Source organism: Polypterus senegalus, chromosome 13 (assembly GCF_016835505.1).
Source record: "Polypterus senegalus isolate Bchr_013 chromosome 13, ASM1683550v1, whole genome shotgun sequence".
Classification (NCBI taxonomy): Eukaryota; Metazoa; Chordata; class Cladistia; order Polypteriformes; family Polypteridae; genus Polypterus; species Polypterus senegalus.
In genome coordinates, this window is record NC_053166.1 from 46,750,210 (window position 1) to 46,768,084 (window position 17,875).

Consider the following 17,875-nt stretch of genomic DNA (forward strand, 5'->3'; position numbering starts at 1 on the left):
CTATAATCCCTTGTGCTGAACATTTACACATCATATGTATACAACTTTATATTAAATAGCACATAAGTGGGCATTATTCAGGTCCATGTGAAATGATTTTGCCAACTGGAGAGCATCTACATCTACTCAGGGTGGCATTTTCATTTTGTTTGTGGCTGTAGATACAGAGGGCCATGTGACTGGATAGCTATTGAGCACTATGCTTTCCGTACAAATGTACAAATGAAACATCTGAGCGAAAGGAGGATGATGTCCCGAGAAAATGGTGGAAGTATCACGATAAAACAGGTTTGAGTGTGGAAGGTGCTGGAGCACATGAGTTAGTTACACAGGGCGGCTGCAGCACGGGTGCGGATGAGAAGAGCAGCGCAGTGTGTAAGTGAACCGAGTGAGTAGAGGGGAGTGGCAACAGACAGACAGACGGACGGACAGACAGACAGACAGAAGGTAGAGTGGTGACCAGTTTATGAATCACTTGTGTTGACAACACGAGTTATAAAATCTCACAGCAGTAGGAACAAATGTTCTTCTAAAGCATTCTGTTTTACGACGCAGTGAGAGAAGACGACTGCTACATTTACTTCTCTGACTTTCTAAAATGTTATGAAGAGGGTGACTGCTACTGTTAAGGATGGCCTGGACCATCCTCCCCATATGCACCTTTCCACCACAATCCCCAGTGAGTTCATAGTCCTGCCCAGCACCAAGCCAGTTTTCTTCACCCACTTGTCAGCCTCTTTGTGTTCTTATCTGTCATACAGCAGTGTATTTCAATCCCTACACTCAAAGTAGTTCCTAAGAGAATCTCTGGCCTCAGGTGTCTACTTCCTGAATGGTCAGACAGTTACAGGCTGCCTCATTACACAGGGTGTGTATACTGGCCACAGACAAATCAGATTGTGGTCTGATCTACCAAGTCATGGTACTGCAAAAGCACTGTAAACTTCCTTAATGTTGGCATAACACAAGTCCAGTGTTTTGTTTTCCCTTGTGGGACAGTCAGCATACTGTATGAGACCAGTCAAGTGGGAGGAAATGCTGACATGATTGAAATCCCCAGTGTTAAGAGTGCTGGATCATATATATATACAGGTAAAATTCCGTTACAACGAATATCTTTAACAACAAATTTTCATTACAACAAAGTATTTTTATGGTCCCAACAGTTTCCCCATATGACATGAGTCTATAGAAATCTCATTACTAAGAAGTACATTCAGCAGATATTTTCATTACAACGAAGTACCCAAAACACCTTGAAATGCTGTAATGAATCATCCACAGAGCAGTGAGTTCTGTGGTCGCAGCTCAGTTGTGCACAACGATCCCCAAACAGAAACATTGTTAAAAAAAAAAAATGTGTTTCTTCGAACTTTTCTCGTACTGTTTTTTTGCTGTTTTTGTTTTCGCTTTTGCTTATTGCTCGTCAACATTTGAAAAACATCCACTGGAATTTAACTCATTGTCACCCTCCTATAGAAACGGCAGACATGAAAAAATAACAGTTCATATTAGGAAAAAAAAGTTACTTTTTTGTAGCTCTCGATTGCGGCAAAAAGAAAAAAGACATTGCCAATGAATTTGGAATTTCGCCAAAAAAGAAGAAAAATTTTGGGTTGCAAACATATGCGAACTGCTGCATTTGAAGACACATAAAAAGACGTTTTTATGTGGTTCAGTGATGCTCGTTTAAGAAACATTCCTATTAATGTGGCACTCATTCAAGAAAATGTGAGGTTTCTAAACTCTCTTGGGACCTCCCTCAAGTGGACAACACGCCGAAGAGCGTCCCGAAGTCCAAACTCCACGTCTATGGAAGACTGTTTATCTGTTACCGGAGCAACAGCAGGCTCACAGCTCAGCTGCGGCTCTTCACTGAAGCAAACAGAAAATATCTCGATGGGTGATGAAAGGAACATTGTAAATGCAGGGAACAGGATTACTTGGCCACTAACCTGGCCATGACCCTGCCTGACTGCTGTGTCTGTGTATAGGAGAGTGGCAGATCACGCTACAATAAATATCTTCCTGTTTCAAGCTTAATACAGCTGGCTTTGCTAAAGTACTGAGACTCAGTCTCGTGTTTTGGGGTGTAAGACAGGGACTTGCAACGTGACCGTAATCTTTTAGGATTTGCTTCTGTGGCGCATCACTGTGGGCGTGCTGTTGCCCTGCCCAGACAATGGACAAACAGTCTTACACAGGTGCTGCAATCACGCTTTGGGACACACTTCAGCGTGACATTCACGTTGTGTTAGGGGGGATCCCAAAAGAATTCAGAAACTTTACAATATGAAGAAGAAAAGGATGATTTGGCTTCTGATTGATAACTATGCTACCAACAATGCTTCTGCATTTAGATAATGTTCGTGTTGAATTCCTCCCAATCAATTGCACAGCAGCGCTTCAGTCATTGGATTTGGGCATCACTCACACCCTGAAAGTGTATGATTACAAGGATATGCTGAGAAAAACTCTAACTTGTAGACAGGAGGAGATTAAAATTAACACGAAAGAAGCTATTGAAATGATTGCAAACGCCTGGATGCAAGTTAAAGAAAGAACTATAGCAACAAATACAGCATCTCATTACAACAAAATTTTAATTACAACAAAATATTTTTTAGGTCTCTGGCAGTTCGTTGTAACGGAATTGTACCTGTATGTATGTATGTATGTATGTATGTATGTATGTGTATATTTCCTCTGTATAAAGGAGAACTAAGCTAAGAAACTAAACTAACTCTATCCATCCATTAATCCAACCCGCTATATCCTAACTGCAGGATCACAGGGGTCTGCTGGAGCCAATCTCAGCCAGCACTGGGCGCAAGGCAGGAAACAAACCCCTAGCAGGGCACCAGCCCAACTAATTCTAGTAAAATTCAATGTAAAAAAAAAAAAAAACAGCAACTTATAAAAATCACAACACCCAACAGGCAGTGGGCTCACAGATCCAGCTTCCTGAGTCCAAATCCTATGCTTTGTTGTTGCACATGTAGATTTTGCAGGATTTGCACGGATTTTCCCCCCACATCTCCTAAGACTTACATAAAACAGGAGCATGCAGGTTTCAGAATATTAAGTTACTGAGCTGCTTGACAAATTACAACTAATTTTAGAATACAACAGGAGAACTTCAATTCAAATAAAAAATGTGTTTTGTTCGTTTTTGCTCTTCTCCATACTATGATGCAAGACATACAACTGAAATCTCTGCTTACCTTTGCTGCCCCAATCTGTTCCTTGCGGAATCGCTCCAATGGTGCAATCAAAACATCAGTGGCATTTTCAATCTGAAAAGAAATCCAAAAAGTTCAAACTGGTGAAAATATTTTTAGCCTTATCTTGCCCTATCAGGAAAAGAGATAAGAGCATTTTATAAAGCACAGTACTTTGTCAAAATGTAAAAATAACTATATTTTAATCCTGCTTACAGTATATCATTTTAAAGTCACTTGCAACCAAGGCCCATCCCAAACGCTCTGGGTTTAATGCAGGCTTCAGCTCTTTTTTTCTGTTCAATGTTGTACGAGTCTGTCTAAATTTAACCACCCATTAAAGAATTAATTTTAGGAAAGTATATGTTAAGATACCCAAGTTTTATAATAATAGTAATAATAATAAGAACAACAACATTCTTAAAACTGGCTATATCTAACTCAGTGTTGTGGCCAACGAGAGCCTATCCTGGAAGCACGGAACTTAAGGCTTCAGCTCTGGGTTATCATCAGGCCACTTTACAGTCACCAGTTTACAAGACATGCCCATTTGAATGTTGAAGAAATCAGAGTACCTGGAGAAAACAGAGAACATGTAAACTGCACCATTAAAGTGACTGGGCCAAAAAGAAAAAAAAAAATCAAACATTGCAAAAGTCCATGAATTTGCAAATGGGAAATTTGGGAAAAGGGAAATCAAGATAACAATTGTGGGCAAAAGCCTGACAGCGTGGGTACTTGCAGGAGCCTTGCACTCTACAGTTGTGCAAATGCGTTTCTGCAGAACTTATAACCATCAGTCACATTCACCACAAGCGGGGTAAAGCGAGTAGTTTTTTTTTTCAAGGCATAGCTTCCCCTTCTTACTACCCACTCTATAATTTATTTTCACTGTTTTACCAAAGAAAAGAAAAAGCTGTAAGTTAAACTTAGAAATACAGATCATTCCACATTGATTCTGTGTTTTGTGTATTTGTTATCTGATCATTGATCAAGCAATATATTTATCATTTGACTACACAGGGAACAGCATACACTTCCATATTTCACTTCTCCACTTGCTTAAATGTATATACACTGTTGACGCAAACTGCTTATTTCTGGTAGTTCTGATTCCAGAGAACAGCTTGAGAAAACATTTTTAGTGCTGCGGAAGTCAGTGTCAGGCGAGAGAACAAAGATGATCAACGACCTACATGTACCTCACCACATCCTACAATCCCTGTTAAACATTCTGTACAACAGACTGAATTGACAGCATAATCCTGTAAAGTGAGGTCAGCTAAAAACAAACAGTAAGAATAATCATAAACTCAGAACATCATGAAGACAACATAACTTCAAATGAGCACTTATAGTTATATCTCACCTTCCATATTGAACCTTACACATTTCACTTTATAGAGAACTGAGAAATTAAATGATCCAAATCTGTTTTCTGAATGAGTCAAAAATAATTTAGGGATTATTAGATCATTTCTGTGCAGTGAAATCCCTGCAGAATGTAACAATTAGAGAGCAGGTCTAGTCACAGAGATTTTCACACTTTTGTAACTAATTAGCTGATTTTCAGGTTTCACACACTACAGATCAATAAGACAGAGAGTACGACATTTTATTCTGATTAAAATCCTCTTTCTATACTGTGCTAGGCACCCCCAAGTTAATGATCTGCCTCCTTGTGTCTTCACAATGACAGTGGCATTCTCTTTTCTCTGTTTGCCCTACATAAGGCACTTGACAAATGTCTGACCATCAGCCCCTCTTGGTCAGCTCAAAGCTAAGTCACCACAAACTGTCGTCAAGATGCTTTTCCGAAGCTAAAAGCCTTACTTCTTTGTACAGTTGGCTCTTCTTGCTTTTTCTGTTGTTGAACACCTTATACTGTAATGCAGATTTCTTTTGAGAGCACTTTGTTAGCAGTGCACACAATAAAAGATACAAAATGAAACGTTTACTAATTGAACATTTACCTTTGTCACAGTTCACTGAACTTCCTATTGTCTACTTGCTAACTAATAAACACCATGCAAAATGAAATGCCACCAGAAACTGGCTAGGCCTTTCATGAAAATGTGAAGAACTCAAGTGAACATGAAACTTTTAAAATAAAAAACTATGAATTGGGGCCTGTGTAAGTGTGTTTTCCTTTGCATGTGTATAATCACTAATGTAGGAGGAAACTAAAGGAACTTTAACATCTCTCTGAAATTCCTTTATTTCATACATCAGTCTACTTACAAACTTACCATTCGTGTCCGCTCATCTTCTAGGTTTTTCAGGACAACAGCAAACTCCTGCAGTGATCGTGCTGAGAAAGAGGAATAAAATTACAATAGTGCACTATATTCTTGTGAAAACTCATGACACATGGAATGCAGTTGAACTCAATAAATCCCCTTACAGCTATTTAGAGACTGTCAACAGGGTGACCTTTCTGACAAATTTTAAAAAGCACCACATAAAATATTTCACTCATTACCTTTACGATTGATTTGTAACGCTCTAAAATTAAAAATATCACTTTTACATCTTATTCAAAACTAGCGAACATTCTACAACAATCAAGTAAGCTGTGAGAGGGAACACAACTCAAAAGCTTCCTGAGATGTTACAGTTTGGTAAAAAGAGCAGCAACAGTGTAATGTTCAAATGAAATTGGAGATACAGTAAAATGTGCCAATACAAAACATATTTTAGACACAAGATGGACGAAGAGCCGCTTTTAAAGGGAACATTAAACAAGATGTAGTGTGAAGTATATAAAGCAATGTGAAGAATATAAAGTGGTGCAAAGCATTCCTCATCTCATCAACTTAACTAGGGTTCAGAGCAAGGAGAAAGACAGCATTCAGAACTGACAGTTCTCAGTCAATTATAATACAGGGTGAGGAAAAAAGTACCACAATTCAAACGTTAATTCTACCAAAACTCTACAAGATAAAACAAATTTCATTACGGCACAAGAAAGGGGATACAAAATAGATTTTTTTCACTGTGGTTTTTTAAAAATGATGCCTTCAAGGTGATGGCCATCATTAGCAATACTGAACGCTCGCATGACTCGTTCGCCCATTTCAAGGGGAACAGAGGCTATTTCGTGGCGAATAGTGTTCTTGGGGGCTTCAAGGTTTTGAGGTTGGTGTGTGTATATCTTCGACTTGTGATAGCCCCACAAGAAGAAATCACGGAGAGCGAGATCAGGTGAGTGTGAAGGCCACCCGACATCGCCGATCAGCTTATCTAGACACATCTCCTGCAAAACTGGCATGGATCTCCGTATGAGCTGTTGCTCCATCCTATTGAAACCAGGTATCCAACTTGTCCATTCCTTCCAGCTGGGCCCGCAAAAAGTTCAATGTAACGTTCTGAAGTGATGGTGACCATTGCTCCCCCTCCTTAAAAAAGTAAGGGCCTACAATGCTAAATTCTGCAATGGTGTACCAAATTGTAACACGCTCACTGTGCAGGGGTCTCTGATGAAGCTCACGACAATGGGTTTCAGTCCAATAGTGAAAGTTTTGCTTATTTATGTAATCATTCAAATGGAAATGTGCTTCGTCACTGCATACGACGATGGCATCTCGATGAACAGTTTGCAGAATGTTTGTGCACAACTCTCTACGGCTCTCCCAGTGAGTTCCTGCACTACCATCATTTTGTATGGATGGAAATTGAGGTCCTCATGCAAAATCCTCCTCAAAGGCGTGTTGGAAATGCCTAAGGCAGAAGCATGTTTGTGCACTGAACGTCTAGGAGACTGCAAAATTGATGCCCTTAGAGCTTAGATGTTTTCAGGCATTCGTACAGTCCATGGACAGCCTAGAGATTTTCTGTTCAATGTTGTACCAGTCTGTCTAAATTTAACCACCCATTAAAGAATTAATTTTAGGAAAGTATATGTTAAGATACCCAAGTTTTATAATAATAGTAATAATAATAAGAACAACAACATTCTTAAACTGACTATATCTAACTCACTGGAAGCACTGAACTTAAGGCAGGAGACGGCCCTGGACTGAGCACTAGAGTTCTTCACATGTCCACTCACACAATCATTAACAACTAGGCTGTGTCCACACTACAGCATTTACAATTAAAAATGGTGTTTACAAACGAAAATTATCTTGGCCCACACCAGGGTTTTCACATTGTTTGAAAAAGCATCTCTGTCCACATGAATGAAAATGAATACGACATAGATGTTCACCTACACAGTGCATGTGTGCATCTGTGGAAAAATCCTTGAAGCGATGGGAATGCCACCAACCACTGGATTTATCTCCAAACTGTAGCAACTGGTAAATTATTTACCTTTTGAGCATGTATGCAGCATTCAAACTGTACAAAACACAATTTAGATACACTTAACACGTAACACAACATGTGCAAGCCATAGAAAGCAACTCAGTGTCCGCTATGTTGGAATATGGATTTCCACTTCAAAGAGTGACCAATCAGGGAATAAGATGTTGTAATGAGCGGTACCCAATCAGAGATGTGTCACATAACAAGCAAAGAACAAATCTTTGCCATGTTTTCAAAAGTCTATGTTTTCCCCCATCTGTGTTGCAATGCTGAGCCAGTGTTTTCAGAAGTCGCTGCGTACTGTGAACGAAAGGTGAAATTGGAGACTAATGTCTGCATTTTTAAACAAAAACATAGTAGTGTTGACGTAGCCTCAAACTTACACAGGGTCAAATTCAGAGTCGCCAATTAACCTAACCATGGATGTAGCAGGAAAACTGGAAAACCTGAAGGAAAAGCCAAACAAGCAGGGAAAAAGTGAAAAATCCACATAGTTAACAGGCACAGGATGCTCGATGCATGAAGCAGCAGTGCTAACGACCGTGCTAATGCACTGCCTAGAATAATAAAAAAAAAAATCAGCAAAAATCTGTGAGTAACAAGAGTGACATCCCTACATGACTGCTTTGACTTCAATGGCAGAAGAAGTCTGTGAACCACTAAGTAACTCAGCTGACCGTGGACAAAATAAACCTCTCATCTCAAATGAGCTCTCCCTGTGTTCCATTTCCTGTTCTTTGAGGAACCCTACCAGAAGGTAACTATAAAATGATCTGGATCTTTTCCAAATGGATTCAACAGGAAATGCAAAAGAATGTCCTACAAGTTCGAGCAAGAGCATTTAGGATTTAATCTTTGGAAAGCATAAAAACAAGCCGACTTAACTGGACACAATATTTCACTTCTGAATCTTGATGATCCATCCATTCATTACTTTTTTGAGCCTACTTATTCCATTACTGGGTAGCGGTAAGCTATAGGCTATCCCATTGACATCCTGTAATCCTGGGATGAAAGACACCCAAGTCCCCTCACACTGGGCCAATTTATTCCAACATCTTTGGAAAAAGGGAGGAAACCAATGTGGATACTACCAGAATGGAGAGTGCCAACTCTTAAGTTTTAAAGTAATAGGAGTATAATAAGTAATTTAATAAATATAAAAATATTAAACAATATATCTTTGTAACATGTATGTCATTATTGCAAATGGAAAATAATATATTCATTGATGAACCTGTGGCCAGCACTGCAAATCTGAATCCATTGCCCAAGCACTGTTCATATGGAGCTTGCACGTTCTCTCTCTGTCTGTCTGGGCATTGCTCTGGTTAATCCAGTTTTGTTTCCACATGCAAAAAACATGCGTGTGCACCACAAAAGTGTCCTGTGATTGACTGGTACCCTGCCCAGAGTTGCTTCCTACACTATGTGCATTTCTGTCAGGACAGACACCCTATAACGGGTTAGAAAATAGATGGATGTTGACTGAAAATAAGTGCTGATCATTCAGACTTATACATAAATTAATAAAAAGAGGTCTTTGAAATCTTTTCTGGTGACTGAGGGCCAAAATAACATTCTTAGTGGAAAAGAAAAGAAAAAAAAATGAAAACACCCACTTCAAGGTGATAACAGATCAAAATTTCTGGGGGCAAAGCTGAGGGGCAGAAGTCCTTACTGAGCATTCATACAAAAATGAAGAGAGCTGAGGTGGGTGTGTGCGATGAAACAGTAAGAAAGCTTAACAAAAGCATATTTAGAGAAGTCTTTTTCTTAAGATTCTTTTAACATACAGTACGGGTAACATTAAAATAGCTTGTGCTTGATAAAAGTCCATTGGCAATCACACACAGAAGGAGATATTAACCATCCATTATCCAACCTGCTATATCCTAACACAGGGTCACGGGGGTCTGCTGGAGCCAATCCCAGCCAACACCGGGTGCAGAAATGAATACCTTGGGTACACAATAGCATAAATAGGAGATTAAGCAAGTACTTCCTCCAATTAAAAGAAACAAATGTCTCGTATTTTGTTTACTAGAATGAAGTTTAGATTAAGAGTGGACATAATGATGCTACTGCTTTCATTATCAAAGTGCAGATGTCTATGCCGCATAACCAATGGTAAGTCCTCAGTCACTGTAAACACAGCACACTGTTCATAATTAACACTGAATTTTATGGGGACTTTTTATTTTTGCTTTACTGATATCATATGCATTTGTCATATATTATGATAAAAATAAACACTTCTGAGTCACTGAGATAAAAATTGTTCTCCATAGAAGTATTACCAATATTCAAGATTCTGTGATGAACACAAACATTCTTCATCCAGGCTAGTTGAGTATGCACTAAAGCTGAATAGCAGATCTAACTAGTATGAAGAACGCAATGCTCCAAGAGGGACTGCCAAACTTGTCACTATCACCTCAGCCAGCACCACTCCTGTCTCAGGCAGATAAAGACAGCCATTTTCACTATCAACAAGGAGGCACCCAATTATACATCTGGACTCTTCTGCTGCAGAGCAAACATGAAAAACAAAAATGCTGGACAGAGAAGACTGCTTACCGATACACATTTCATCGTCGGTCTCTGCATCGCCTATACACTGAAACTTGAATTCGTTCAGAGACTCTGCAAACTTTCTCTCAGCTGAAGAAAGACCTAAAAGAGATGACATAAATGACAGTTAAGAGCTGGCTCTGAAATTCAGCAATAAAGACATAATGGCAGAAGATTTAAAATTCTGTATTAGAATAAAATAAAATTCTCAAGACTGCTTATACCAATAAAGAGTTACAGAAGACTAAAGCCTCGTGAGGCTACAGTGAGTGCAAGAAGGGAACAACGCCTGGATGGGGTGCCAGTCCCCAAAACTCACATTGGATGAATGTAGCATTACCCATCACCTAACACACACACCCCCTTGGGATTCTTGAGAACGGAGTAACTCAGACACAGGAAGACAGCGCAAACTCCACAAGCAAAACTAATGTGTGCGGGTCTAAACCCAAGACATTAACCACTCTGCTGATTCTGGATCAGAAAAATAAACGTCAATCAGTCCCATTCACACATGTACAGGAAAAACAAGGAACACTCTTTGGCTTTATTTTAAATATACAATAGTTAGACTAGTGCATAGCAGAAGTGGCAGCGTGCTTTGTAAGAGTGAACTTAATTGAACTTACAGAATGTGATTAATGTAAAGTGAAACTGGAAAATTAAGCAGTGTTTCATATTATCACTGAGGAAATAAGTAATCGGCCTTCAAAAATATTCACATATGCAATGAATTATGTCTCAGATGGTACGGTGGCACAGCTGATTGATTGGCTTTTTTTTGGGTATTTCACTTTCCTCCCACAAAGACACAAAGCTTAGGTTAACTGGTCATTCGAACTTGGATACATGTGTGAGTGTCCCCTGAACTGCACTTGTGTCCCATCCTGATTTGGTTCACGCCTTGTATGCTGCAATCCCAGGATAGACATGAGCTTGGGAAATGGAGGAGCTTTCCCAGTTATTTATAACAATGTTTCATTGATTGAAAGTGACATCTGATGTTCTTGCATTTCTAATTATTTTTTTAACAGCTTTGAACAATAATTTTACCTTACAACTGCCTTCTTGACATTTGCCAAAAGAGAAGAATTTCTCGGTTCTGTTCGTTTTAATCATCAGATTACTTCATAGAAGAATATTGGCCATTTACGCCTTTATTTCATTTGACTTAGAAACATTGAAATGATCAATTCATATACACCAAGCTTACTCAATATATTTTGCTCTAATTATTTATTAAAAATGAAATTAAATAAAACTGAAAGAACTTTAAGTTTTGCTGACTGGAGAAATGGTAAGTCAATAGCCATCAGCTTGGCTTGAAATATAAAACAAGTATGTAAGATTAAAGCTTAATTGAGAAGCTTTCGCCATGCTTCATCTATAGATATTTTGGAATGAACACTGTGATGGCTTTATTTTCTGTCCATAAATTTATTTTCTGTTTTTTTTCCCCCCAATTCCCAGGTTGTAAGGTGCTGTACCCTAACCAGAAAGACCCAGGACAAGGACACTAATCCGGTGCATTACACACTCACATTCACACACTCAGTACATACCGGACGAGTATGGAGCCATCAGTTAACCTACCAGAATATGAATAGGATGTGGGAAGAATCCAGAGACCACCCAGTCAATATCAAGACAACATGGAAACTGCATATGGACTGGGACCGGAAAAGAAGCAGCAGTGGTGGTATCTAATATGCCAATGTGCTTTTTATCTTGTTTTAGATGTAACTTTTTCACGTGTACCCAATCCAATTCTTAACATTCTGGAAGCACAGAGGTCAAAGCAGAAACTCACCCTGTAAGGGGAGACACTCAATTAGAGAGCCATCTTCCTCTCTCACTCTCATACTCACAAAGGACCAGTTGGAACTGTCGATGAGCCTCACATGGAGGTCATTTGGATGTGGCAAGCAAAGCCACAAAGAAAAGAGAAGGACGGCAAATTTAACACCCACACAGATAGTGACCAGAAACAGGAATAGAACCCAAAATACTGGATCTTTAAGGCAGCAGTTCTAGCCACAGCTTTCAATTAAATAAATGCTACAATTTAGTGTCATTGTCACTCTGCCACACCTTTGCCACAAGCAACAAAGTAAATGTTACAAATACCGTATGTCAGTATGCAACTGCTCAAAGATGTCATGTGGAGGTAACCATCCACCAATCCAATTTCACACCGGGTTTGTTTAATTAGAGGGTTACAAGGGTCTGGAGATTACACCAGCAGCATCATGTGCATGTAAAACCAATCCAGACAGTCGCTGGGCATATTCACACAAGTCCACACTCATAACTGGGAAAAAAGACACCACTGAACCTAACATGAACTTGTTTAAAACAGCCCACCTGTAGAACACACCACAGAGAGAGATGAACACAATATTTAAAAGCCATGAAGAGGGTAATCAGGCCAAAATTAATTCCCAGGTCTCTCTACACCAGGGGTCTCCAACATGTCACTTGCGAGCACAACCCCTTTCCAAGTAGCTTGCCAGAGGGTTAATGAATTTGAAAACTTGATTAGTCAAATTAGGGGTGGGCGATCTTTCCAAAAAATCAAATCACGATCCACAATCTGAATTGTAATCTATCTTTTCAATGTGGCATACACTTAAGAGAATATCTGGACTCAAACTCATCAAGACCTAAGTAACACTTTATTTTAAACATCAAACAAAGTTGAATTCAATTGTTCTCTTGTTGCCTAGCTAAGCGGAGTTTAAGGAACACGCGTAGAAGCTGGCGAGTGAGTGAGGAAGGCCTCTCCCCCTCGGCCTGTTCTATGGATCTAGGATTCGCGCAAATAAATCGGTACCACAAGTAGACTATGATGCATAGTGAAATGAGAGAAGTCACAAAATCAACCGGAATGTTCCGTTAAGTAGTTCTCTTGTGAAAAGCGGACAGACAGACAGACAGACAGACACTGGATTTTATATATTATATATTAGTAAATCTTCAGAATAATGTGCAGTTACAGTCACAACAGCATTCTCATCATTTCTGGAGCTTAGTAGAGCTCTTAAAATGTCTGCTTTGTTTAGGTCTCCATACCTCTGGGAGTCTGCAATTTCTGACATGAATGTCATGAAATCAAAGTTCAGAACAAGACTGGCAGATGAACATTTAAATGACTCCGTAAGTGTGAACCTAAGTGGCTACACCCCACCATACCCCTCACTTGTTGACTCCATGCAGTGCCAGTCATCTGACTAACTAAAAAACACATCACACATGCAACTGGACATGTGAATATTTGTGACATGGAACACAATGACAAATAAATAAGTCATATCAGTGTATTTGGAATTGCATTTTTTTGTTTTGGCAGCATTCATGTGTTAATTCAATAGTGTGAGATACACTAGAAAATGCATACAGACATACAAAATGCATTTGCAGGTGAACTAAATATTTTTTGTGACGTTTTAATGCAAAATGTGAGTTTTGTAAATGTTCAGGCAAAACAAGCTTATTCAGTTTGTTTGAATTGAAATAAGCTATGAGAATAAACGTTAGAAAACATGAGTAGCTCTCGGCCATTTTCATTTTGTAAAAGTAGCTCTCAGGGGAAAAAAGGTTCGAGACTCTTGGTCTAACACACATGCTAAATACAGCGTCACTAGGTTGTGGAAGGCATTTCACAGGTTATGTATTCGTTCACCAAAAACTTGCAAAAAACGTATTTGTTAAAGGTCTTCAGCTGTCTAACCTGTCATGGTGCATTAATGCCAAGCCTATCCTAGAGACATCATCTACAGGCCAAAATAAGAACAATGTGCATCACGTAACTGTCCTTGAAATGAGTCACCAAGGCTCAGAAAATACTACATTTACGACCCTGTAAAAATCTTTCACAATAGGCAGCTAAAGGGAATCAGAAGTAAAGGGTACTAAACAGTGAACACCAAGGCTCTCCATTCATCTTCTGCCAATACTGTGTGACCCTGAGCAGGTCACATAACAACCTGACAGCAGTCTAACAACTGCTCTGGGGCTCAATGTTGACATGGCTGTCTCACATCACCCGAGCCTTGAGTTTTGAATCCCGGCCAGTTCACTGTGTGAAAATTGCATTTTCTCCCGACGTCGGTGTGGATTTCTCTTGGGGCACCCTGGAATTCCTCCAGAAAGCATATTATATAGATTGGTGGCTCTAACGTAGGCCAGTATGAGTGCAAGCATGTGTGTGTATGGGAATTCCACATCTGGTGTTGTATACCACTTCAGGCCTAATGGTGCCCACACAGCCCTGAAATGAGCAAAACGAGTGCTGCAAATGGAAAAACGGTAAATCACCACTAAGAACAGACCATGGAACCAAGCAACATTGATCAGGTTACACAGTAATGACACGTAAAAGCTCAGTTAAAGCATCCTGTAATGGCCTCATCATCATTTGGCAATAACAATAACACTTTGACCTTGGAAACTGACAAGAGTCAAGACACTAGGCTCTGTGGTTTTAGAGGCCTACTGGGGCAAAGTTAAAAACCAAATAATTTGACTTGTAGCCTCACATTAATCTGCAAACTATTATAGTTAAAAGATGTAGGCTGTGTTTAGTAAAGTTACAATCGCAATGAGGATAAAAAGTAAAACTCACTGGTGGGACCTACTGGCTCAAGTGTCGGCCTATAAACAATAAGGATGCCCTGTGCGACCCCGTCAAAGTCGCTTATTCTCCTTGTTTTCCATTTGCTGGATAAATAATCATATTATAGTTTTAGACGTGTACAGCAAGCACATTGGGATGGTTTTGACTAGAATGGCACTATAACAAATAAGGGGTGTTTGTTGATTAGTTCGGTCATAAAACAACTTTAAAACAATAACTGTGGCGCATTTCAAAATTAGTTTTCTAATACCCTTCAACAGCAGTGATGTGGTATGTGATATATTTATGCTGCATATTGTCAGCATAGTAACTGCCAAGGAGTGTGAAAAAGACATTTTTTAAGAAGTAAAAACAAATTAAGCTTTCTGTGCAACTGGCACAGTGACATTCTGTTGCACTTTGTCCCCTGGAAAGTACATTGTGCTTCTCTTACAATGCCATAAGTAAGAAACAGAGAAGAAAAGGAAGCTAACCTGATCTTTCAGAGAAGAGTTTTCCATATTTCAGCCCAAATGCTCAAATGTTTAGATTAACAGTAAGGAAAAGCAAAACCATTTGGAGAGCAAAGAGCAATTAGTTGAAAAAAATCACTTCCATTAATAAGTAACATGAAATAACCACATAGCTGACCCCTATAAGCCACATACCTTGGATGCTTTCCAGGACATCTGAAATTTGAACATGTGGAATAACAAAGTAGTTCTAAAACTACACTTCTGAAATGTAACTCTCAACATGTGGAAAAGAGGTCACAAATTCACTTTCATATCCCAGGCAAATAAATCCTAAGAAGATTTCCTAGATAAGCAGTGATTATAATATGTAAAGCACTCAAAACACTCAATTATTGAGTATGTAGGAGTTCACTCGAGATCAAGGATCACAGTTGCCTCTACTTCATTGCTACAGGAGAAATGCTTTGCCATCACTACTAGATGTCTGGTCCAGGCCAGGCAAAACGCTGTCACCTAGTGTTCACTACTGAAATCTAATTAAATAAATACATGACTCAATTTTCAATCTTTCAGAAAAACCAGCATTTTCCAAGTTTGCACTCCAGAGGGCCTATATCTATAGGGTGGTCCAGATCTAATTATGCAATTTTCAGTACGCTATAACTTATTAAGTTTATTACATAGAAAATCACCTGAAAAAAGTGTGTGAACTGACGACAAGAAGAATTGTCTTCACGCTGAACTGAAATCGTCCCCACATAAATCAAAGTCATCCAGACGATCTGGATCTGCATAATTAGATCTGGACCACCCTGTATGCAGTCAAGTGTTTGACAGGACACTAGTCCATCACAGGGAGACATCAGGGGGCTAGTTTACAGTCACCAACCAACCTGTGCTGAGAAGCCCAGAGGTCATGGTGAAAATGCACATTAACAAGAGAAAACAGCCAAGCTGCACACCAGGAAACAGTGCTGCCCATGGTGTATGCAGGCCTCAAGTTAAATGTCACTGTCATGTGTACATAGTACAATGATATTCTTACTTGCATGTATCCTCAGAATGGTGAGAGCAATACAATAACAATACAAAAATAAAAAAACATACCAGCATCGAAGATAAATAAATAGATATATAAACAGCATCCATATAATTTCACACTTAACCAGTGCAGGGTCGTAGGAAGACTAAGCCTATCCCAGCACGCACAGGCAGGAACGATTCCTGGACCGGGTACATCGTATGTTAAACACGCACTCAAATATTTATGTATATAAAACGTACATATATGCGCACACACACACAAACAAATAATATACACACACTCCTACAATAACACATTCAAGATGTGCTACTATGAACTGTTTATTAAATGCACATCCATGACGCGTGGACTTCACTGTATAAGACAGTGTCAACTGTGCATGTAACAGTCCAGCAGAACTGCACTCACTCTCATGGGTACTCTCAGATTGGGTCATCCTAACATGTATGTTTCAAATGACTAGAACCTATTTTGTGCATATTTTGTATTTAAAAAAGAATGATTTTAGGAGCTCATTTTTTTCATTTCCTGCTTTCTCTTTTAGTCTGACATCTTTGTGAAAAGTTACAGACAGAAGATGGCACTGCAGCTTTAGGATGGTGACACAAAAGTCACCTCCAGCACTTGGGCAACTACACTAAACACTTACCTGTGGAAGACTATGAAAAATAAAAACATGTAAAAGAAAAAAAAGAAGACCTTTACTATATGATAAAGCAACAGGAGTCTCGGGTTAACTATAAATAGAGCAAACTAATTTTAAATAAACATACACAGTAAGAAAGAGTATAATATGTTTTCAAAATATGGAGACATACAATAAATAATACCACCAAAATGTATCTCAGCAATTCAGCCATAATATTACTACAAGCCCGTTTACAATCTTAAATAAAATGATTTGAAAATATTTCACTTCAAAACTATATTATGGCCCACTTTTCCAGAAGCATTTGAAAGATTCTAATCATATCAAGGGATGCTTGAGGCACAAAGACTGCTAGTACACTTGACGTGATATTTACTTACCATAAGGGGCATGGCAGTGCAGTAACCTGGCCTGGCCATCACCTCTGTGGTTTAAATTGCTTGAATTGGTTTTCAGACATGCGTGCGATGTTATATGGGGTGGCTTCATTGGCGTGGTATCTGTGAGTGTGCCCTGGTGCCCCAACTTGGGTCAGCTCCTTGCACTGGGCACAAAGCTTTCAGAAAGGTACTGGCTACCCATAACAATGCAAGTCAGATGGATTTACAAAAGGAATGGATTTATTTTTCACTGGTTTTCAATCGGTTCAGTTTTGGTAGGGTTAATGAAAATTGACTTTTTATAAGCAACATCCAGCCATCTATTTATTTACAGAACTTTTTTAATTCAATTTTATGAACTTAGGGTATTATGGAAGAACTAGGCAGAGACAAGAAACCAGAATAGACAGGTTATCAGTCCATAACAGGCTACCCTCACACTTACAGGGTGGGCCGGTTTAGGCCATACAGTTAGTTTACCTAAAACCCCATATCTAAGGAACCCCCCAATTAAGACACATTTTGAAATCTCTGTGATGGGTTCAAACGCTGCCTTTGAGCCTTATGAACATTCCCCCCAGTGCTGTTATAGGTTCTCTTTGCCAAA

General features: G+C 39.2%; 1 protein-coding gene across 7 annotated transcripts in view; it reads right to left on the reverse strand.

Annotated features, from left to right (window-relative positions):
- The window catches only part of LOC120543278 (rho GTPase-activating protein 26-like), a 250,835-nt gene that overhangs the window by 128,886 nt on the left and 104,074 nt on the right, over positions 1-17,875 (reverse strand). For all 7 annotated transcript variants that reach the window (XM_039776307.1, XM_039776305.1, XM_039776310.1 and 4 more), the window contains exons 2-4: positions 10,110-10,205; positions 5,471-5,532; positions 3,225-3,296 (exon numbers count right to left, since the gene is read on the reverse strand). In XM_039776307.1, the coding sequence (XP_039632241.1) occupies positions 3,225-3,296; positions 5,471-5,532; positions 10,110-10,205 (230 nt within the window). The remainder of the gene's footprint in view (positions 1-3,224; positions 3,297-5,470; positions 5,533-10,109; positions 10,206-17,875) is intronic.